The sequence below is a fragment of the Oncorhynchus keta genome, chromosome 14 (genome assembly GCF_023373465.1).
Source record: "Oncorhynchus keta strain PuntledgeMale-10-30-2019 chromosome 14, Oket_V2, whole genome shotgun sequence".
Classification (NCBI taxonomy): Eukaryota; Metazoa; Chordata; class Actinopteri; order Salmoniformes; family Salmonidae; genus Oncorhynchus; species Oncorhynchus keta.
In genome coordinates this window covers 22,425,943-22,448,258 of record NC_068434.1, presented here as the reverse complement: position 1 = coordinate 22,448,258, position 22,316 = coordinate 22,425,943, and the positions used below count along the sequence as shown (strand labels likewise).

Genomic DNA, 22,316 nt, shown 5'->3' with positions numbered 1-22,316 from the left:
TTTTGTATGTTGCACATGTGCCTCTGCCTGCTAATTTATTCAAACCTCTTTGTGCTTGAATGTTAGCCAGCCATCAGAATCACAGCTGGGTAAGGCCTTAACTGCTGTCCAATTACTGACACAGGCTGGAATGCCTCTATAGGTCTGAGAAAAGCTACGTTCCCATTTTCTAACCTTCATGGTGTCATGTTGGAAAAATGGATTGAAAACCTCCATGTGATAGCAGAAGATGCCAGAAGGGCAATGCAAACACAAACGGCTGGGATTAAACAATACGAGGAAGAGAAAATGTTTAATATATCAAGTAGCCAAATAATTTTACAGTGATAGAGATGTTATGAAAAGCCACACTGTTGATTTTGTAGTGTACATCTATTTATATACATATATCTATCTATACATCTACATTTATTGTCAGATTTGAAAAACATGTCTCTGTGTATATATCATAAATATACCAATAGATACAGTACATGTTAGATATTCTCAGATGGAATTTGTTTTCAAGTGATCAGCTCCAAAGCTAAGTTTTACATCTTTGAGATATCATTACCAGTGCGACATTCTCAGTGTACAGTCGTAGACAAAAGTTGAGAATGACACAAATATACATTTTCACAAAGTCTGCTGCCTCAGTTTGTATGATGGCAATTTGCATATACTCCAGAATGTTATGAAGAGTGATCAGATGAATTGCAATTAATTGCAAAGTCCCTCTTTGCCATGCAAAAGGAACCGAATCCCCAAAAAGCATTTCCACTACATTTCAGCCCTGCCACAAAAGGACCAGCTGACATCATGTCATTGATTCTCTCTTTAACACAGGTGTGAGTGTTGACGAGGACACGGCTGGTGATCACTCTGTCATGATGATTGAGTTCAAATACCAGACTGGAAGCTTCAAAAGGAGGGTGGTGCTTGGAATCATTGTTCTTCCTCTGTCAGCCATGTTTACCTGCAAGGAAACACGTGCCGTCATCATTGCTTTGCACAAAAAGGGGTTCACAGGCAAGGATATTGCTGCCAGTAAGATTGCACCTAAAATCAACCATTTATCGGATCATCAAGAACTTGAACGAGAGCGGTTCAATTGTTGTGAAGGAGGCTTCAGGGCACCCAAGAAAGTCCAGCAAGCACCAGGACCGTCTCCTGAAGTTGATTCAGCTGCGGGATCGGGGCACCACAAGTACAGAGCTTGCTCAGGAATGGCAGCAGGCAGGTGTGAGTGCATCTGCACGCACAGTGAGGCAAAGACTTTTGGCCTGGTGGCCTGGTGTCAAGAAGGGCAGCTGAGAAGCCACTCCTCTCCAGGAAAAACATCAAGGACAGACTGCTATTCTGCAAAAGGTACAGGGATTGGACTGCTGAGGACTGGGGTAAAGTCATTTTCTCTGATGAATCCCCTTTCCGATTGTTTGGAACATCCAGAAAAAAGCTTGTCCAGAGAAGACAAGGTGAGAGCTACCATCAGTCCTGTGTTATGCCAACAGTAAAGCATCCTGAGACCATTCATGTGTGGGGTTGCTTCTCAGCCAAGGGAGTGGGCTCACTCACAATTTTGCCTAAGAACACAGCCATGAATAAAGAATGGTACCAACACATCCTCCGAGAGCAACTTCTCCCAACCATCCAGGAACAGTTTGGTGACGAACAATGTCTTTTCCAGCATGATGGAGCACCTTGCCATAAGGCAAAAGTGATAACTAAGTGGCTCGGGGAACAAAACATTGATATTTTGGGTCCATGGCCAGGAAACTCCCCAGACCTTAATCCCATTGAGAACTTGTGGTCAATCCTGAAGAGGCGGGTGAACAAATAAAAACCCACAAATTCTGACAAACTCCAAGCATTTATTATGCAAGAATGGTCTGCCATCCTTCAGGATGTGGCACAGAAGTTAACTGACAGCATGCCGTGACGGATTGCAGAGGGCTTGAAAAAGAAGGGTCAACACTACAAATATTGACTCTTTGCATCAACTTCATGCAATTGTCAATAAAAGCCTTTGACACTTATGAAATGTTTGTAATTATACTTCAGTATTCCATAGTAACATTTGACAAAAATATCTAAAGACACTGAAGCGGCAAACTTTGTGAAAATTAATATTTGTGTCATTCTCAAAACTTTTGGCCACGACTGTAGTGTGGGATGCACTTTGACAATCATGTTCTAACCCCTCTTAAAATGGAAGTGCATAGTTCCTTTCAACACTAATCACTACCATTTTTGTATCCTTTATATCAATAAATAATATGAATGATTATTCACAAAATATACAGTACATCCAGTGCTTTGACACTTAAACGGTAGACGCGGCTACAGTATATGGTTACCACAAAGAGCAAGCGACTTCCAACAAAAACAAAGACTGTGTGAAGCGAGAGGCTGCACGCCTCCGCATTTGTTGCCATGCAGCTACTGTATTATGTTACAGGAGAGATATGTGAACTCCCATACACATGTGCAGATGCCAGTATCTGTGTTGGTGCTGACGAGGGCAGCCTCTTGCCTCATTGTCTCTGCAATATCTCTGGCCACAGTGGTGATGGTGATCAAAAAGGTTCAATGAAAACACATCACATCATATTGCTGTGTCTCAGTGGTTGTTGTGGAGCTTACAACATCTTATGTAGGACTTGACACATACAGAAAGAATGCCCCAACTCACTACAATGCTAGGAAACTTCTCAAGTGGAATAACCATTTCGTAGGCTTTCTAGGCTACTGTCAATTGAACATTATAAGGTGGTTTCATTATGGGGTGGTTTCCTGGAAACAGATTACGCCTAGTCCTGGAATAAAAAGCAGGCTCAATGGAGAATGTTCATCAAAAAATATTTTAAATCTGTTTCCGGGAAACCACACTTATGTATAACAAAAGCTTAAAGGACCATCTGGAGTTGCTACATCCATTTTCGGACTAAATTGATGATATAGCCATTGAATTTTAAATAATATAACTCATAAATGCTTAAAGAGCTTAGTTCAACTCTCTTACCTCAGTATAACCTATAATGTTTGTATACAAAGACAATGTAAACAAACACTGTATAGCTTCAAAACACAGTAAAATCTATAACTTTGATCTCATGGATGATCAGTCATTGCATCCATAGCTATGTCTATGAATTTCAGTGTAGTTATAGTTCTCAAGCCCCATCCCATTAGCTGTTTTGTTATTTGTTATTGTTTGAACTCCGGATGTGCCCTTTATAGCCTGCTTTACACAGTCACAGAAAATGAAGGATTTTTATTAAAAAAGATCAAAACCTGACCGTAATTCTATCATATCCTGCAGCAGTATGTTAGCCAACTTGATTATCACGAAAATGCTGTCCCTGCCAAGGGAGCAATAGCTAATCTGTGTTTTGGCCAGATATAACAAATTATGTGTTTCATATGACTGTTTAATAACCCTGTTAGAACATTTGAGCATCGTTATTACTATTCTCTGTGGGTTTCTCCCTCACATTTCTGTGGCGATAATATCCTCATAGTGTAACCCTGAGCTGTGGATGTCCACGTCAAACTCCGGTCGACTCTCCAACTCTGCTGTGAGCTCCTGCAGGATCCTCTTCAGGTCTTGGTTCTTCTTGTGCATCTGCAGATAGTTGAGCTGAAGCTGCCTCTGGTACTTGATGACTCTGTCCTTCTCCCTGTTCCACGTCTGTCTCTCGTGCTCAAAGCTGTTCGACAGCCTCTCCTGAGTCTCTCTCTCTTCCCTGAGCTCCACTTTCAGTTTCTTCACCTCTCTCTGGAGGGAGTCAGTGCTCATGCTCCCTCCAGTGCCCCCACTCTGGTCTGACCTCTCCTGGGCCTCCAGTTTGGCCTTTTGCTGCTGCCTATGTTCTTTTGCCAGGGCCAGGTCCTTTTTCATTTCATTGATGTCTGTCTCCAGTATGTCCACCTTTGCTCTTAGTAGATCAGCCTCGTTCTTCTTGCGCTGGAGCTCATTTTGGCATACCTGGGGTGGAATATATGAATTGTGTCATTATCAAATGCATTTTTCTATTGAACATGGAGGTCAAGTAGATAATGGCCTAGGTTTAGCATTGTCACTCACTCTTAAATGCAATTTACATTGGCTCACCACTAGTGTAGCGGCTAAAAATCAGTAAAGAAATCTATACTGTTTGCATATCATACTTCCTCTGATTTTCTTTTAAGAAAAATGACGTAGTACCTCCACATCCACACTGCGAGAGCGTATCTTTTCCTCTTGCAATTTGTTCTGCTTTTCCAGTGCCTCCATTTTGGACCGGGTCTCCTTCAGCGAGGCCTTGAGGCTGACGATGTCATTCAGCTTGTGAGTGACACAAGCCTGGGAGTCCCTGAGTTGCTGCTTCAGCAGTGAGATCTCCCCAGCCTTTTGGCATACCTAATAATAAATGGAAAGGGTAAAAACTGTGTTGAACTAGTGGTTGCTTTTGTCCAATACATTTTTGAAATGACATAGACCCGGGTGTTCAGTAGCTATAAATCGTTTATCCTAGTGACCTGACCAGAAAATACATTGAGCCCTAGTCACAGTCTACAATTAGCCCTGGTAAGACCATATGGATCATATGGTCAAAACTCCTGGCTCATGACACCTGCTGGCCACTTACCTCCCACTGTGTCTCCTCTAAGGTGGGGTCTAGTTGGTTCTTCTCCATCTCAAACGACATCAGTTTGACCTCTATCAGGTCCTTCTCCTGGGTCATCTGGACCAGCTCGTCCTGGAGCCTCTGGTTGTCCTGCTGCAGCTGGCTGACCTTCAACTGCAAGGCCTGGTGGTTCTTCACGGCCCTCTGGGAGACCTGCCTGAGCTTGGTAGAGCACCTCTGCTTCAGGCCCTCCATCTCCTCAACACAATACCTCTGCTTTTCCTCAAACAGCTGGCACGTGTCCACCTCTTTCTCCTCAAAGCTCACCTGTAGCTCCTGCAGCTCTGTCTCACTCTCCAGCAGCCTCTGCTCCAGCAGCTCAATTAGGGACTCATCTGTGGAGATGGGTGAGCGATTACAGCCCCCCATCTCCTCCAAGAGAGGGCTGGGCTGCTGAGGTGAGGGGAGGGAGATGGTGTCCCTGTTAGCCTTCGCTGCCCCTCCATTGCTTAGAGCTGCGACCCTGGCACTGGCACTTATGCCATTCCCGTTGGTCCATGTAGAGAGGGGGGGCTGCTGGGGATGGGTCATGCCATGGGCTGTGCCTCCTGCACACTGAGTCAATGGGCCTGTGGAAGCACTGTGGCTCCCACTGGTGCTGTGAGTTGGCAGGCTGGACATTGAATCCTGCCCAGAGTCTGAGAGGGTCCCTGAAAATGTGTCCTTTTGGGTCTCCTGGGAGTCTCTGGTTCTCTCTGGGGGACTAAGGAGGTGGGTGAGGTTGTTGTGCGTCTCTGTGGAAGAGGTGCTCCTGGGGATGACTGGCTTGAAGGCTGTGGGCCGGATCAAAGCCTTGTCCATATTCTAGAGGTAGAAGAAGGAGATGGAACAAATTAAGTTGATTAGATAACATGTTGGTCTGGAGAACCAATGGAGATGTTCATGTAAGCAAATAATACTGCCAATGACTAATCCATCATTTAGTGCTGGGGGAACATATTATATCCACCCAGAAATGTGAGATTTGTACATGTAAACATGCAATGTATAAATATACAGAATACATGAAACTGTCATGAAAGATATGTAACATAAGATATTTCTGTCTGTGCTGTCCGGAAAAACCACTAGTTATACCCAACCTCCTCCTCCACCTTGTTGTACTGCCTGAGAAAATATGAAAAGCCCTACTCTGTGATAATAATCCCTTAGAGTCGATTGGTGCTTCAATTTAAGTAACATAATTGTAAAAATCCCCATAACATAGAGATATCTGTTTTTTGGCTTTGAATGCATCTCAATCCACTGCATCTGCCTGTCGCACTTCCGCATCTGCCTGTCGCACTTCCGCATCTGCCTGTCGCACTTCCGCATCTGCCTGTCGCACTTCCGCATCTGCCTGTCGCACTTCCGCATCTGCCTGTCGCACTTCCGCATCTGCCTGTCGCACTTCCGCATCTGTGGTGAAAGTTGACAAAGCTAGAGCGCTGTTTGTCAGAACAAAAGACATCTTCTCACAAAAACGTCTGTAGCGTAGGAACGGTTTGACCTATAAAACTATTATAACCCCTCCATGGAAAGGGGAGACTCTCACAAACATGAGTGTCACAGGACTCATCTGAAGGTAACCGGTACCGGGTTTAAAAATGAATGGAGGTATGAAGTTAGTTTTGTGCCAACCCCAAAAAGGGTTTAAATATATGTAAAAAGAAAATACAAACAATATTATCTGATCTTTCTTCTATCTCCTAGATATAGGACAGACACATTTCAAAACCTGAAATGATTATGATTTATTTTCGAACTGTTTATGTGTTTATGACAATTTATGAATGTGTTATACAATGTGTTTCTCTGGGCTGTAATAGTAAAGTCCAAATTCAATATTTAATATTTTTTTATTCTTAAAGTGGTCCTAAAATTCAAAATCGTGAAGTTAAATGATCCATACTATGACCACCTTAAAACAATTCCATATGTCAGCTTAGAACGCTAAGATTTACATGGATAATAATGTGTGGCACTTTTAAAGTGTGAGAGGTAGGCTTGTGGACTCCTGTCCAGCTTTGGGAGACTAGTCAAGTATCATATCATCTCCACCCTACCTGATACCCTAGACCCACTCCAAATTGGTCCACTGATGATGGAATCGCCATCACACTGCACACTGCCCTATCCCATCTGGACAAGAGGAATACCTATGTAAGAATTCTGTTCATTGACTACAGCTCAGCATTTAACACCATAGTACCCTCCAAACTCATTATTAAGCTCGTTACCCTGGGTCTCGACCCCGCCCTGTGCAACTGGGTCCTGGACTTTCTGTTGGGCCGCCCCCCATCTCCACCCCGCTGATCCTCAACACTGGGACCCCACAAGAGTGCGTTCTCAGCCCTCTCTTGTACTCCCTGTTCACCCATGACTGTGTGGCCATGCACGCATCCAACTCAATCATCAAGTTTGCAGACGACACTACAGTGGTAGGCTTGATTACCAACAACGACGAGACGGCATACAGGGAGAAGGTGAGGGCCCTCGGAGTGTGGGGTCAGGAAAATAACCTCTCACTCAACATTAAAAAAACAGAGATGATTGTGGACTTCAGGAAACAGCAGAGGGAGCACCACCCCATCCACATCGACGGGACAGTACTGCAGAAGGTGGAAAGATTTAAGTTCCTCGGTGTACACTTCACGGACAAACTGAAATGGTCCACACACACAGACAGTGTGGTGAAAAAGGCGCAGCAGCGCCTCTTCAACCTCAGGTAGCTGAAGAAATCTGGCTTGTCACCTAAAACCCTCACAAACTTTTACAGATGCACAATCAAGAGCATCCTGTTGGGCTATATCACCGCCTGGTATGGCAACTGCACCGCCCTCAACCGCAAGGCTCTCCAGTGGGTAGTACGAACTGCACAATGCTTCACCGGGGGCAAACTGCCTGCCTACCAGGACACCTACAGCACCTGATGTCACAGGAAGACCAAAAAGATCATCAAGCTCAACAACCACCCGAGCCACTGCCTGTTCACCCCGCTATCATCCAGAAGGCGAGGTCAGTACAGATGCATCAAGCTGGGACCAAGAGACTGAAAAACAGCTTCTATCTCAAGGCCATCAGACTGTTAAACAGCCATCACTAACAATAACGCCACTTTAATAATGTTTATGTATCCTACATTACTCATCTCATATATACAGTGGGGAGAACAAGTATTTGATACACTGCCAATTGTGTAGGTTTTTCTACTTGCAAAGCATGTAGAGGTCTGTAATTTTTTTAAGCATAGGTACACTTCAACTGTGAGAGACGGAATCTAAAACAAAAATGTAAGTATAAGTATTTGATACAGAAAAGCAGAACTTAATATTTGGTACAGAAACCTTTGTTTGCAATTACAGAGATCATACGTTTCCTGTAGTTCTTGACCAGGCTTGCACACACTGCAGCAGGGATTTTGGCCCACTCCTCCATACAGACCTTCTCCAGATCCTTCAGCTTTCGGGGCTGTCGCTGGGCAATACGGACTTTCAGCTCCCTCCAAATATGTTCTATTGGGTTCAGGCCTGGAGACTGGCTAGGCCACTCCAGGACCTTGAGATGCTTCTTACGGAGCCACTCCCTAGTTGCCCTGGCTGTGTGTTTCAGGTCGTTGTCATGCTGGAAGACTCAGCCACGACCCATCTTCAGTGCTCTTACTGAGGGAAGGAGGTTGTTTGCCAAGATCTCGCGATACATGGCCCCATCCATCCTCCCCTCATTACGGTGCAGTCGTCCTCTCCCCTTTGCAGAAAAGCATCCCCACCTCCATACTTGACGGTTGGGATTGTGTTCTTGGGGTTGTACTCATCCTTCTTCTTCCTCCAAACACGGCGAGTGGAGTTTAAACCAAAAAGCTCTATTTTTGTCTCATCAGACCACATGACCTTCTCCCATTCCTCCTCTGGATCATCCAGATGGTCATTGGCAAACTTCAGACGGGCCTGGACATGCACTGGCTTGAGCAGGGGGACCTTGCGTGCACTGCAGGATTTCAATCCATGACGGCATAGTGTGTTACTAATGGTTTTCTTTGAGACAATTTTATCCCTGATGTCCTTACACAGCTCTCTGATCTTGGCCATTGTGGAGAGGTTGGAGTCTGTTTGATTGAGTATGTGGACAGGTGTCTTTTATACAGGAAACGAGTTCAAACAGGTGCAGTTAATACAGGTAAAGAGTGGAGAACAGAAGGGTTTCTTAAAGACAAACTAACAGGTCTGTGAGAGACGGAATTCGTATTGGTTGGTAGGTGACCAAATACTTATGTCATGCAATAAAATGCAAATTAATTACTTAAAAATCATACGTGATTTTCTGGATTTATTTTTAGATTCCGTCTCTCACAGTTGAAGTGTAGCTATGATAAAAATTACAGACCTCTACATGCTTTGTAAGTAGGAAAACCTGCAAAATCGTCAGTGTATCAAATACTTGTTCACCCCACTGTATATACTGTATTCTATACCATCTACTGCATCTTACCTATGGCGCACGGCCATCGCTGATCTATATATTTATATGTACAAATTCTTATTCATCCTTTTACAGTTGTGTGTATAAGGTAGTTTTTGTGAATTTGTTAGATTACTTGTTAGATATTACGGCATTGTCGGAACTAGAAGCACAAGCATTTTGTAACACTCACATTAACATTTGGTACCCATGTGTATGTGACCAATAAAATGTGATTTGATTTATTCAGAGAACAGGGTTTGCATAAGAACATCACTGATGACATCTTACAAAATATCAAGCCATTGCAATATTTACTGTGATTTTCATTAATAGAATATAGCCTACCCATTCATTCTTGAAGAATAGAACTTATAATGCCTTCTTGAGCGCACAATCATAAGGTTATATACGGTTATTTTACTCAATTGCTTGTTTTTGCTGTCATTTTAGTCTTTGTTAACAAATACGGTATAGTTTCAAAATGTTTACAATTGTTATTTCAATCTCTTGGACTGTCAGTCCTTTCACCTAGCTATGTCTATGGCTTTGAGTGTGGTTACGTGCTGCTGCAGTTAGGCTAAAAAAACTAACTCAGAATTGGGGCTTTAGTCATCAACCCTGAAGATGGTTCAAAACAGACTGGACAACACAAGGCTTGGTGCTTCAACAGAGGTAATGTGGTTGTTTGCTATAGTACCTACTGTGCTTGTCTGATCTTGTGTTTGACATTGTCTTACTGGTTATTAATTATACAACACAGGCATATTCAAAATTATGTTGAGCAAGTCAGAGTCTCACCTTCTCCAGTTTCCCAGACATAGGCAGCAGTTTAGGTGTCTCTCTACCGTCTGGTTCCATATCAGTAGAATGTCCCTCTCCTACACGATCTTCTGTTGGGACGCCTCTGCGGTGAGTCATCCGCGACTTCTGGCTCACCTTTAAGTAAAATAAGTCCTCACTTCTGCCTGCCTGAGAGATGTCTTTAGTGGTGTGGTTGGAAGACCCCTGAGAAAAGCTGTACTTCAGTAGGCCATCCAGGCTCCGGCCCGTTTTCCGGGGATGGCCTGCCTTCTTTAGTTTGTACTCCGTGGCCTGACGGTGCTTGCTGTGGAGACTGGGACCTGAGATGAAGCTGCTGACACTTCCCATGGTCTCTGGGCATAGGTGAGGGCAGAAGAGATGTCCTGGCAGCTTTAACGTAAGCTATTGTAGAGGTACTGGGAATGGGTGTTATACTCTTGACCCCAGGTCGGTATTGTCAATGTTTCCATCTGCAGGGAAGACATTTTGATTTCAGATGTTTTGTTATTGTTGTATTTTGTGAATGTAACTTTATTCTATAAAGGGATTTATTTTCTGCAACAACCATACTGTAGACCGTCGGTAGGCCACCCTGTTCCTGGAGTGCCACTGGTACTGCAGGAATTTGTTCCAACAAGGCACCACACCTAACCAATTGAGCTAATTGATCAGTTCAATGATTGCCTAAATTCAACACACCTGGTCTTCCAGGTCGGTTAAATCAAAAACATAAAGTACCTGCTGCCCTCCAGGACCAGGGTGGCCTATCCCTGCTATAGACGTATCCTCTCTTCCTCACCCCTGCCCTGGGAGATACAAGGTCCCAGATGTTGCCAACCATGGTCTCTAATCCTCTAGGGAACAGACCTATAGTGTATTTTCAGTTCACACTAGTTACTAATAAGCAGAGGTCTCCGAAGTGAATGATATTGCCTTTGGGCTCCCCAACCACCTGGTGTCCTTTCTTTAAGCATAATGTCCCCAGGAACAAAAGCATGGTTTCAAAGGGCCAACTATAATAGTCCCATTAAGTAGTACGTAGCTGATGGCTAATCTGTTGCAAATCATTATTTCCACAGTGTGGCTGGCCTGAAAGACATGCATAGCTGTCACTGTTAATGCTCTTCATGATTAGAGTATTGTGCAAGTGCAGTTGTTTTGATTGAATAAGGAGCGTTAGTTTTGCACTGTTTGTCTCTCAGGAGGAGATGAAAAGATTGACAAAACATGCGCCTCTTTTGCTCATCTTATGTTTTCATAGAAAATGCAATAATAGCTATGTGGACCAGGACTAGAATCACAATGGACAGAGAATACAGCCACTTGGCCACTATCCAGTACAGCATGTAAGAAAGAAACATATATTTAGCTTAATTCAGGATGAGGATACATTCTACATGATTGTACTGTTTGGCATTGTTCCCTTACAATGCAGAAATAATAGCTAATAATAATCTAGATGTATACCTGTTCAAGTACAGAACAAATGCCAGATGCCACATGTAAACAATCTTTGACATCGTTCTTCTCCCCTCCCCCCTGCTGTCTGTCTGGTTGATGTATCTCAAATAATTCTCTCACAATCCCTTTCAAATTCTAGAATTCGCCACCAGAATTCATCACAAGACTAGAAAATATTCACATTGACTTACTGCCACGGAAAAGCATCCATCTAGCAGACTAACACGCTGCAATCGGTCCAGTCCTAGAAATACCACGTAGCTGTGTTTGTGTGTCTGAGTGTGTGTGTCTGAATGAACCAATCATGCAGTGAACACATCACCACGCCAAGAGGGTACCATTCTGAGGGGGTGGGTCTTCCTTTACTGACATGTAAATTCAGCAAGGCAGGAGATGGGACCTTGGAAGCCCCCCCAGGGGATGGGGTGTACAACATGTGCTCCTTTTACACCGGCACACGCCGCTCAAGTGATTAACTCCTTTCCTCACAATGGATTCTTTACACTCCCAAACTCCCTCTGCCCCTTTTCTCCATCAACTGACTGTGTAATAACCTCCCCTCCCCTCTCTGTTTCTCCCCTCCCCTCTCTGTTCCTTCCCTCCCTTCTGCCCTGCACCCACTCTGAACAAACACCTCTCCGGCTGAAGAGAAAGATCCCCTCTCTTTCTTTGTCTCCTGAAGTGTGCCAGTCTTTGTGTGGACTCTTGTCTGGTAGTTGATGTACTCCTATTAAACAGACAACACCATATTTGAGTGTAAAATATATGACTACACTTTAGAATAAATGGCAAATGGTGCAGTGGGAAAAAGTGGGAAAAGTACCCAATTGTCATACTTGAGTAAAATTAAAGATACCTTAATAGAAAATGACTCAAGTAAAAGTCACCCAGAAAAATACTACTTGAGTAAAAGTCAAATAAAAGTATTTGGTTTTAAGTATAGTTAAGTATCAAACGTAAATGTAATTGTTAAAATATACTTATGTTTTAAAAGTAAAAGTATAAGTAATTTTTAATTCCTTATATTAAGCAAACCAGACGGCACGGTTTTAATGTTTTTTTAAATTTAAGAATAGCCAGGGGCTATCTTCAACACTCAGACATCCTTTACAAATGAAACATGTGTGTTTAGCGAGTCCACCAGATCAGAGGCAGTAGGGATGACCAGGGATGTTCTCTTGATAAGTGCGGGAATTTGAGTATTTGCCTGTCCTGCTAAGTACTTTTGGATGTCAGGGAAAATGTATGAAGTAAAAAGTACATTATTTTCAATACTTTACACCACTGGTGCTGCTGCTGAGGGCTTTAAGCGGCTTTGAGTCGCATTCAGTGCTGCTATATCAGTTTAAGCTCGCCCACATTCTCAGCCTCTGTAGAAGTAAGCCCTTGTTTTAGACAAGCAGTCTAAATTGTTTCCACCTTTTAACATAAAAACCTTAATTGATAAACTTTTCCATGATAGGATGTTGATCAGAGGAATATTTTGCACAATGTTCACAGATGGACGCTTATTGATTTAAGGATATCCATTCCAAGTGCTCTGCATTAGCAGTAGGGCAATATTTCCTTAAATCTGTGGTTAATTGCACTCATTTTACATTGACTATCATAGATATTTAAGATAATGTATGCAAACTGTATCCACTAAACCTATCAGAGGGTCTTCTTGTATTTAGGAAAATGTTGTAATTTCATCAAGATTAAGCCTACATCATCAAAATGTATATAGATTATAAACATCCATCTGACCTTCAGGCCTTCTAGGATCACCATGATTAAGGTTTTCAGTCACTGGAGAACGATTGGGGTGGGTGGGGGTTTTGTGGCGACACTGAGAGTGGGGTTTGAAGGGAGTGATCTCTTTGAGTGAGTGTGTGTAGTGGGAAGAAGGGTTGCTGCTGGTTCCCCCAATCCCCAGCTGACCTGCCTGACACAAAGCCCTGCCACACAGAGGACCAGCTGGCACTCAGACACCCACAGTGACACACATAGCCAATCCATTACCTCATAGAGGCTAGAGCAGGGTCATAAAGGACAGGATTTATACCTAAAATAAAATAAAATGTTGTGTCACATGCGCCGAATACAACAGGTGAAATGCTTACTGACAAGCCCTTAACCAACAATGCAGTTCAAGAAACAGACTCAAGAAAATATTTGCTAAATAAACTAAAGTAAAAAATAGAAAGCAACACAATAAAATAACAATAACGAGGCTATATACAGGGGTACAGGTTAGTCGAGGTCATTTGTACATGTAGGTAAAGTGACCATGCATAGATAATAAACAGCGAGTAGCATCAATGCAAAAACAAAATTGCGTGTGGGGGGGTTTCCTGAGGGGGAAAAGGCGTTGTTGTGCCCTCTTCACGACTGTCTTGATATATTGTGACCATGATAGTTTTCCAATACAGCCCCGTTGATGTGAATGGGGGTGTGTTTGGCCCTCCTTTTCCTGTGGTCCACAATCAGCTCCTTTGTCTTGCTCATGTTGAGGGAGAGGTTGTTGTCCTGGCACCACACCACCAGGTCTCTGACCTCCTCCTCTCATCGTTGTTGCTGATCAGGTCTACCAACGTTGTGTCGTCAGCAAACTTAATGATGGTGTTGAAGTGTATGCTTGGTCACGCAGTCGTGGGTGAAAAGGGAATAGAGGAGGGGACTAAGCGCACACCCCTGAGGGGATCAGCGTGGCATATGTGTTGTTGCCTACCCTTACCCCCTAGGGACAGCCCGTTAGGAAGTCCAGGATCCAGTTGCAGAGGGAGGTGTTTAGTCCCAGGGTCCTTAGCTTAGTGATAAACTGAGCTAAGCACCACCGTGCTTTGTGGACACTATGATGTTGAACACTGAGCTGTAGTTAATGAACAGCATTCTCACATAGGTGTTCCTTTTGTCCAGGTGGGAAAGGACAGTGTGGAGGGCAATGGAGATTCCGTCATCTGTAGATCTGTTGGGGCGGTATGCGAATTGGAGTGGGTCTTGGGTTTCCGGGATGACGGTGTTGATATGAGCCATGACCAGCCTTTCAAAGCACTTCATGGCTATTGACGTGAATGCTATGGGGAGGTCTCACAAGGAACGTGCTGCTGGGCTCTACTGTACCTCAATAGCCACAGGGCCAGATGGCACTTCTTAGAAGTACCGTCTCGATATGGTCAATATTTAAAGAGTTACATGTGTTTTCTATTGGGGTCGCAATGTGCACATGCACATGTCTAGATACAACTAGGTAAAAATGTCTATTTCATGATAACATCAAGAAGTTTTGTCAAGTTTTGTCATACAGTTGAAGTCGGAAGTTTACATACACCTTAACCAAATACATTTAAACTCAGATTTTCACAGTTCCTGACATTTAATCCGAGTAAAAGTTCCCTGTCTTAGGCCAGTTGGAATCAAAACTTTATTTTAAGAATGTGAAATCTCAGAATAATAGTAGAGAGAATGATTTATTTCAGCTTTATTTCTTTCATCACATTCCCAGTGGGTCAGAAGTTTACATACACTCAATTAGTATTTGGTAGCATTGCCTTTAAAACTTTGGTCAAACGTCTCAGGTAGCCTTCCACAAGCTTCCCACAATAAGTTGGGTGAATTTTGGCCCATTCCTCCTGACAGAGCTGGTGTAACTGAGTCAGGTTTGTAGGCCTCCATGCTCACACACACTTTTTCAGGTCTGCCCACAAATTTTCCATAGGATTGAGGTCAGGGCTTTGTGATGGCCACTCCAATACCGTGACTTTGTTGTCCTTAAGCCATTTTGCCACAACTTTGGAAGTATGCTTGGGGTCATTGTCCATTTGGAAGACCCATTTGCTTTAACTTCCTGACTGACATCTTGAGATGTTGCTTCAATATATCCACATAATTTTCCCTACCCGATGATGCCATCTATTTTGTGAAGTGCACCAGTCCCTCCTGCAGCAAAGCACCCCCACAACATGATGCTGCCACCCACGTGTTCCATGGTTGGGTATGGCGTTCTTTGGCTTGCAAGCCTCCCCCTTTTTCCTCCAAACATAACGATGGTCATTATGACCAAACAGTTCTATTTTTGTTTCATCAGACCAGAGGACATTTCTCCAAAAAGTACAATCTTTGTCCCTATTTGCAGTTGCAAACCGTAGTCTGGCTTTTTTATGGAGGTTTTGGAGCAGTGGCTTCTTCCTTGCTGGTTATGTCGATACTGTGGAAATAGATCCTGTTGTACCTGTTTCCTCCAGCATCTTCACAAGGTCCTTTGCTGTTGTTCTGGGATTGATTTGCACCTTTCGCACCAAAGTATGTTCATCTCCAGGAGACAGAACGTGTCTCCTTCCTAAGTGGTATGACGGCTTCGTGGTCCCATGGTGTTTATACTTGCGTACTATTGTTTGTACAGATGAATGTGGTACCTTCAGGTGTTTGGAAATTGCTCCCAAGTATGAGCCAGATTTGTAGAGGTCTACAATTTTTTTTCTGAGGTCTTGGCTGATTTCTTTTGATTTTCCCATGATGTCAAGCAAAGAGGCACCAAGTTTAAAGGTAGACCTTGCAATAAATCCACAGGTACACCTACAATTCACTCAAATTATGTCAATTAGCCTATCAGAAGCTTCTAAAGCCATGACATCATTTTCTGGACATTTCCAAGCTGTTTAAAGGCACAGTCAACTTAGTGTATGTAAACTTCTGACCCACTTGAATTGTGATGCAGTGAATTGTAAGTGAAATCATCTGTCTGTAAACAATTATTGGAAAAATTACTTGTGTCATGCACAAAATAGATGTCCTAACCGACTTGCCAAAACTATAGTTTGTTAACGAGAAATTTGTGGAGTGGTTGAAAAATGAACTTTAAACCTGTTTGGGATAGAGGGCAGCATTTTCATGTTTGGATGTAAAGCATGTCCAGAGTAAACTGCCTGCTACTCAGGTCCAGTTGCTAATATATGCATATTATTAGTAGATTTTGATGTAAAACACTCTGAAGTTTCTAAAACTGTTTGAATGATGTCTGTGAGTATAACTAAACTCATATGGCAGGCAAAAACCTGAGAAAAATCCAACCAGGAAATGGGAAATCTGAGGTTTGTAGTTTTTCAACTCATTGCCCATAGAATATACAGTGTCTATCGGGTCAAATTGCACTTCCCAATGCTTCCACTAGATGTCAACAGTCTTTAGAGTTTGGATTTGTGAACTGAACGCGCTAACAAAAGGAGGTATTTGGACATAAATTATGGACTTTATCAAACAAATCAAACATTTATTGTGGAACTGGGATTCCTGGGAGTGCATTCTGATGAAGATCATCAAAGGTATGTGAATATTTATAACGCTATTTATGACTTCTGTTGACTCCAACATGGCGGATATCTGTATCGCTTGATTTGTCTGAGCGTCGTACTCAGATTATTACATGGTTTGCTTTTTCCCTAAAGTTTTTTTAAAATCGGACACATATGTTGTGCTTTCGCTGTAAAGCCTTTTTGAAATCAGACACGATGAGTAGATTAACAAGAAGTTAAGCTTTAATTTGGTGTATTGCACTTGTGAATGTATAAAAGTTACATATTTAAAAAAAAAAAAAATTGAATATCGCGCACTGCCTTTTCAGCGGAATGTTGTCGAGACCATAAGAAGTTTTAATGACTTCAACCTTAGTGTATGTAAACTTCCGACTTCAACTGTATTTTTGTTATTAATAACTAATATCATGTATTGAAAACACCAGTCTGACTTGCTGTCCCCTCGTAGCACGTAGACTGTGAATAGGGAGAGGAGACAAGATGATCAACATTTTTAGCCTAAGGTCCTCCCAGTCATGACAAAGCCATTATGCTTAGCTCACATAAAGGGTGAGTGTGAGTGTGTGTGTGTGTGTGTGTGTGTGTGTGTGTGTGTGTGTGTGTGTGTGTGTGTGTGTGTGTGTGTGTGTGTGTGTGTGTGTGTGTGTGTGTGTGTGTGTGTGTGTGTGTGTGTGTGTGTGTGTGTGTGTGTGTGTGTGTGTGTGTGTGTGTGTGTGTGTGAGAGCCATCGAAAAGGGTAGTACATGACAGAAAAAGCATTTCCAGTGTGTGATGAGCTGAATAATTGAACATGAAGGACCCGTCTCTCTCGCTGTGTAGCCTGTCAAGGATCCCCTGACATCGCTTGCCATCGTCAGGGGCAGCAGGTAGCCTAGTGGTTAGTGCATTTGGCCAGTAACCAAAATGTTGCTGGATTGAATCCCTGAGCTGACAAGGTGAAAATCTGTTTTTCTACCCCTGAACAAGGCAGTTAACCCACTGTTTCCCAGTAGACTGTCAATGTAAATATGAATGTGTTCTTAACTGACTTGCCTAGATATACAAAATAATCTGTTATTCATCGTGTAGAAAGTATGAGTAATCTTCTTTAAAATTAGACTGTACTTAGAATGATGTGGGAGGCAAGCATCTATCTTTCACCGTCCCTTGTTTTCCCCTGCTATCCGTCCATCCAGGTTCTGCATGCACTAGTGTGATGTCTCCTCCTTAGAGCATACAATGGGATCTAATTGGATGATCCACTTAGTATATTACTGAGGAGGCTGTGAGTAAATGACCCCTTAGCACTGAAGAGTGAATCGCACATACTTACTGCCACTGAGGGAAGAGTGAGTGTCTGTGTGTGTGTGACATCAATCAAAATGTCAACTTTATGTTTGAATATGAGGTTGCATGATTTAGCTGCTGGTGGGTATTTTGTAGGCTACCCTAAGTGTCTTTCAATCAATCATTTTGAGTGGTTGAGGAAAGGGCTTTGTGTGGATGGGGGGCAAGGTTAAATGAGTGTTGTGATGAAGTGAGCACACACTATACTCATTAATTCAGCACTATTGTTTTTCATTGAGACAAGAATAGCCAGGCCCATTTTAATGGAGACCTATCTCTGAAATTAGAATGCTTGCCTGAAGCGATTTCGACACTCTGAAATTAGACATTAGACTGACAAACAATCAACTTTTAGAGAGGGGGATGTCCATTCTATTCATTGTATTTCTGGGCTGCCTGCTATTTACATTGTGAAAGGCATTTGCATAAGCCTAGCAGCTTGGCTCCAAGCAAGGACAAACATGTCTTTAATTGAGTCCAAATGGTACCCTTTACCCTTTAATGACCATGCCGCAAAACGACAAGTGCTAAAGGCTTTATGTTTTTTTATATACATTTCCTTGTTGAGCCACGTCATCCACATTCTACATTGATGATTGTTCTCTGATGGCTGAACACTTAATGTTACTGGAAGTGCCTGGAATCTATCCAAAAATCGTTTTAGAGAGTTGTGTGTGTCGTCCGTTAGATGCTAAAGATCAGTAGCCTCTCCGTAATCATGAAATATTTACTTCTTAGGCTTTTATCTCTGAGTTGGACTAAAAATGAAACGACAGTGAAAATGTATGGCAGCAAATATTATTATTTTTAGAATTTGCATCATGCCCATGGGCCATGGCCAATTTGAGCTTCAATCTTTTTTTGATTCGTTTTTTTCAGACTAACCTGCATCTAAAACTGAAACTGCAGTGACCCGTTCCACTTGCGACAGAAAACAAAAAAGGAAGTAGGATTTTAAAGTAAGTAAAAGTTTCTCTAGGTATCTCTCTCTTTCAATAATGTAGAACCACAGACTGAAAGCTTGTGGACCCAAAACAAGCTGAGGCCCCTTTTAAGACAAGAATTGACAGGAGTGTCTACTGAGATGCATTAGAGGAGGAGTACATTTAGCTCCAAACTTTAAAGAGCATTGGCCATGCTAGGTAGAAAGTTCTATATTGTTGGGGATGGTGTTACACTGGCTTAAACTCAAAGCCTTGAATCAGGGGGCAGAATACCCTGTGACAGAGCTGTTAGGTTTGAAGTAGAGCCAGGCCTCTTATCTGGACCAGCCATTAGTTACACAGAAGCCGTAGTTGCACCTTGCGTTAACAGGTGGTTGTCCTCATCTGATTAAGATGATCCGATCATTATCTGATCGGGATTTGTTGCATCTACACATTACTTAAAATGTGTTTCTTATCTGCCCACTGCGTCCGCATTGTGACCAAATTCCCTGGTCCCTCCCTGTATGCAAATGATTCCAACCTGTCTTAGACCTCTTGGTATGACACAAGCTGTTTAAATCAACAGAAAATAGCACACTTGTATAGTCAATAGTTTTATACTCTCATCATTACAGCCTACTTTTGTTATCAAACTATTTAAGACTGGGTGTATATAGTCCCGATAACCTTGACCGTGACCTAATTCGCTATGATAATTCAATAATTCAGAACCTCAAAATGATAAACACTGGTGTAACATGAAGCCCAGAGCTTTGGGAGCCAACTCTCCCCCCAGATGTTGGACTCCCCATACAGCATATTAAGAAGTTAACATTTTTTTCTGGACACTTCTATAACATACCATTTACATCTGAAATACAATAAGTTGTCCTTTAAAAAGGTCCAATCCAGCCATTTGTATACCAATATCAAATCATTTCTGGGTAACAATTAAGTACCCTACTGTGATTTTTAAAATTAAAATGGCTTTTTTCAACAAAAATAGTTTCTTACCAAATAGCAATTTCTCAAGCAATAATTTTGTTAGGACTGTGGGGAGGGGGAAAGCTGTGGTTTGATATTCTTATTGACCAAAACTCCATCCCACAAAACATGTTGAAATTTCAGGAGGACTTTTCAAACAGCTCTTACACTAAAATGGAATTATCACTATTTTCACAATTTCACAGTATGGAATTATATTTAAAATACAGGTAAATCACAGTTTTACTGCACTGGGCCTTCAACTAGTGTTCAAGGTTAACATTGGCTGTTGCTTGTGCAGCCGACATTTGAGGACTTAATGTACTTTCTGTTCTGATTTTTAAAGAAATAAATATATGCATATTTGGGGGTGGGGCATCAATGTTGTGTTTTCATTCGCTGTGCTAAAACTATAGCAATAGCATCCCTACATTCGCATTGCTGAATCACGCCTTATATACACATGCTGTATTTGGGTATCTGGGCCAGTTATTTTGAGAGCTTCATTAGCAGATTTTAATGGTTAGTATGAAGACACTGCAGATGGAATATAAGAAAAGACTGTGCTGCTTTCCAAAGCCTGTCATCTCCAGTTTCTCTACACCCACACATCTTACTGTATCCATTTTTATTCCCAGCATAAAGCTGCACGATAATGCATGGCTGAACATGTCTGTGCAGGTGCCCTGTTTATCCAATATCTAATCTTGTCACCAGACCCTGTATTTAAACCTGGCTGCAGGTTTCAACAAGTAATGTTCCCAGATGTCACAATGGTTTGACGTTATGGCAGTGTACACTAATCTCCTTGTTTGATGTACACTGGGGTGGTAGGTTGTCGGTTAAGAGAATAAGGATCTATTTCTGTGTCATGAATTGTGTCTAATGAATAAGTGATTTGATTTATTGTTATTTTATTGTCTTGCATTTTCCAGATAGAAATACAGTTTATAGATTTAGTACAGCAACACAGATGCCCCCTGCTGTAAACTGTGTCATTTGCTGTTTCTTCTATTCACTATCAAAAGCTGTAGTATGTAACATTTTATTGCTACATATTATATTGATAGTTGTAGTTTCAACAACAGGACTTGATAGTGTTTAGAGGCAGTAGAAAGCTGACACCTCAGTCAGGACCAAGGTGCATGTACTCCAGAGAGTTGTTCTTTAGAAAACAAGCTAAACACCTGCACTAAAAGGATCAACTTTTCAACTCTTTAATTGTTAAAATACATGTTCTTCTTCAATCATGGACTGCAAAACATCTCCTCTGCTTACAGTAAAGAATTGCCGAATCAGAACACATCCAAATGCTCGACTTCTTTCCAATGCCTTTCCATGACTTCCTAGCATGTTTGCCCTGAGCTAGTCAATATGATCTACTTGTAGCCCATCACATCCAGTTTAGCAGCCATAACATGTTGAGCCTGAGCCCTAAGGGGACCTACCTCCATTACTGAGTGCTGTGCTGCTTTCCTGGGTCTGACTCTTCCCTGTAGAGGATGGCTAGCGCTGGTGTGGTGGGAAACACAGGCACAATGTTTCCTTTGGTGTTTATGTTTCTTTGTCCTCTCAGCCCGTATTCGTCTCTCCGTACTGTGTGTTCACTTCATCCCATCGACCAGGAAGTGAACACTGTCATCCTCCTACAGAAACACACTATTTTGCTTTCTCCCTTTTTTCCTTCTCGTTTACCTTGTTTTCTCCCACTCTCTCACTACCACTCACTCTACCTCTTTCTTGCTCCCTCCTCCTTTCTTTTCCTCTCACTCTCCTTTCATCCTATCTCTGGAGCGATATGTCTCCCACTCTGCTTTCTTTTCCTACCTACCTCTCTCTCTCCTTCTCTCTCTCTCTCCTTCTCTCTCTCTCTCCTTCTCTCTCCTTCTCTCTCTCTCTCTCGCTCTCTCTCTCTCCTTCGCTCTCTCTCTCTCTCTCCTTCTCTCTCTCTCCTCTCTCTCTCTCCTTCTCTCTCTCTTACTCTCTCTCTCTCCTTCTTTCTCTCTCTGTCTCTCCTCTCTAATTGGCACTTAGACCGACTCAGCCTAGAGGTTCTGTTATTCTATACAAACATATCATCAGCCCACTGTTCTTATCGGATGAGCCCACTGTTCTTATTGGATGAGCCCACTGTTCTTATTGGATGAGCCCACTGTTCTTATTGGATGAGCCCACTGTTCTTATTGGATGAGCCCACAGTTCTTATTGGATGAGCCCACTGCTCTTATTGGATGAGCCCACTGCTCTTATTGGATGAGCCCACTGCTCTTATCGGATGAGCCCACTGTTCTTATTGGATGAGCCACTGTTCTTATTGGATGAGCCCACAGTTCTTTTTGGATGAGCCCACTGTTCTTTTTGGATGAGCCCACTGTTCTTTTTGGATGAGTCCACTGCTCTTATTGGATGAGCCCACTGCTCTTATTGGATGAGCC

At 42.5% G+C, this 22,316-nt stretch overlaps 1 protein-coding gene across 2 annotated transcripts; it reads right to left on the bottom strand.

Annotated features, from left to right (window-relative positions):
* Nucleotides 1–273: 273 nt before the first annotated feature.
* LOC118392982 (leucine zipper putative tumor suppressor 1-like) lies at nucleotides 274–21,966 on the bottom strand. 2 transcript variants are annotated; one of them, XM_035785081.2, is made up of 5 exons: nucleotides 21,330–21,965; nucleotides 9,888–10,360; nucleotides 4,611–5,453; nucleotides 4,187–4,381; nucleotides 274–3,967 (listed from the first exon to the last, which is right to left on the bottom strand). In XM_035785081.2, the coding sequence occupies exons 2-5, from the start codon at nucleotides 10,236–10,238 to the stop codon at nucleotides 3,470–3,472; spliced, it is 1,887 nt and encodes a 628-aa protein (XP_035640974.1). In that variant the 5' UTR covers nucleotides 10,239–10,360; nucleotides 21,330–21,965; the 3' UTR covers nucleotides 274–3,469. The 2 variants fall into 2 exon arrangements, with proteins under 2 accessions (XP_035640974.1, XP_035640975.1); XM_035785082.2 differs by lacking the exon at nucleotides 9,888–10,360 and having other exon boundaries at nucleotides 21,330–21,966.
* Between the last annotated feature and the right edge of the window lie 350 nt (nucleotides 21,967–22,316).

Bases quoted from the DNA above. Each gene is read 5' to 3' on its own strand.
- LOC118392982 (XM_035785081.2), bottom strand. From the start codon at position 10,238: ATGGGAAGTGTCAGCAGCTTCATCTCAGGTCCCAGTCTCCACAGCAAG. The intron at 5,454-9,887 runs GTGAGACTCTGA...TTCTACCTCTAG, and splicing joins TGTCTGGGAAACTGGAGAAG to AATATGGACAAGGCTTTGAT. The intron at 3,968-4,186 runs GTACTACGTCAT...ATTCCACCCCAG, and splicing joins CTCGCAGTGTGGATGTGGAG to GTATGCCAAAATGAGCTCCA.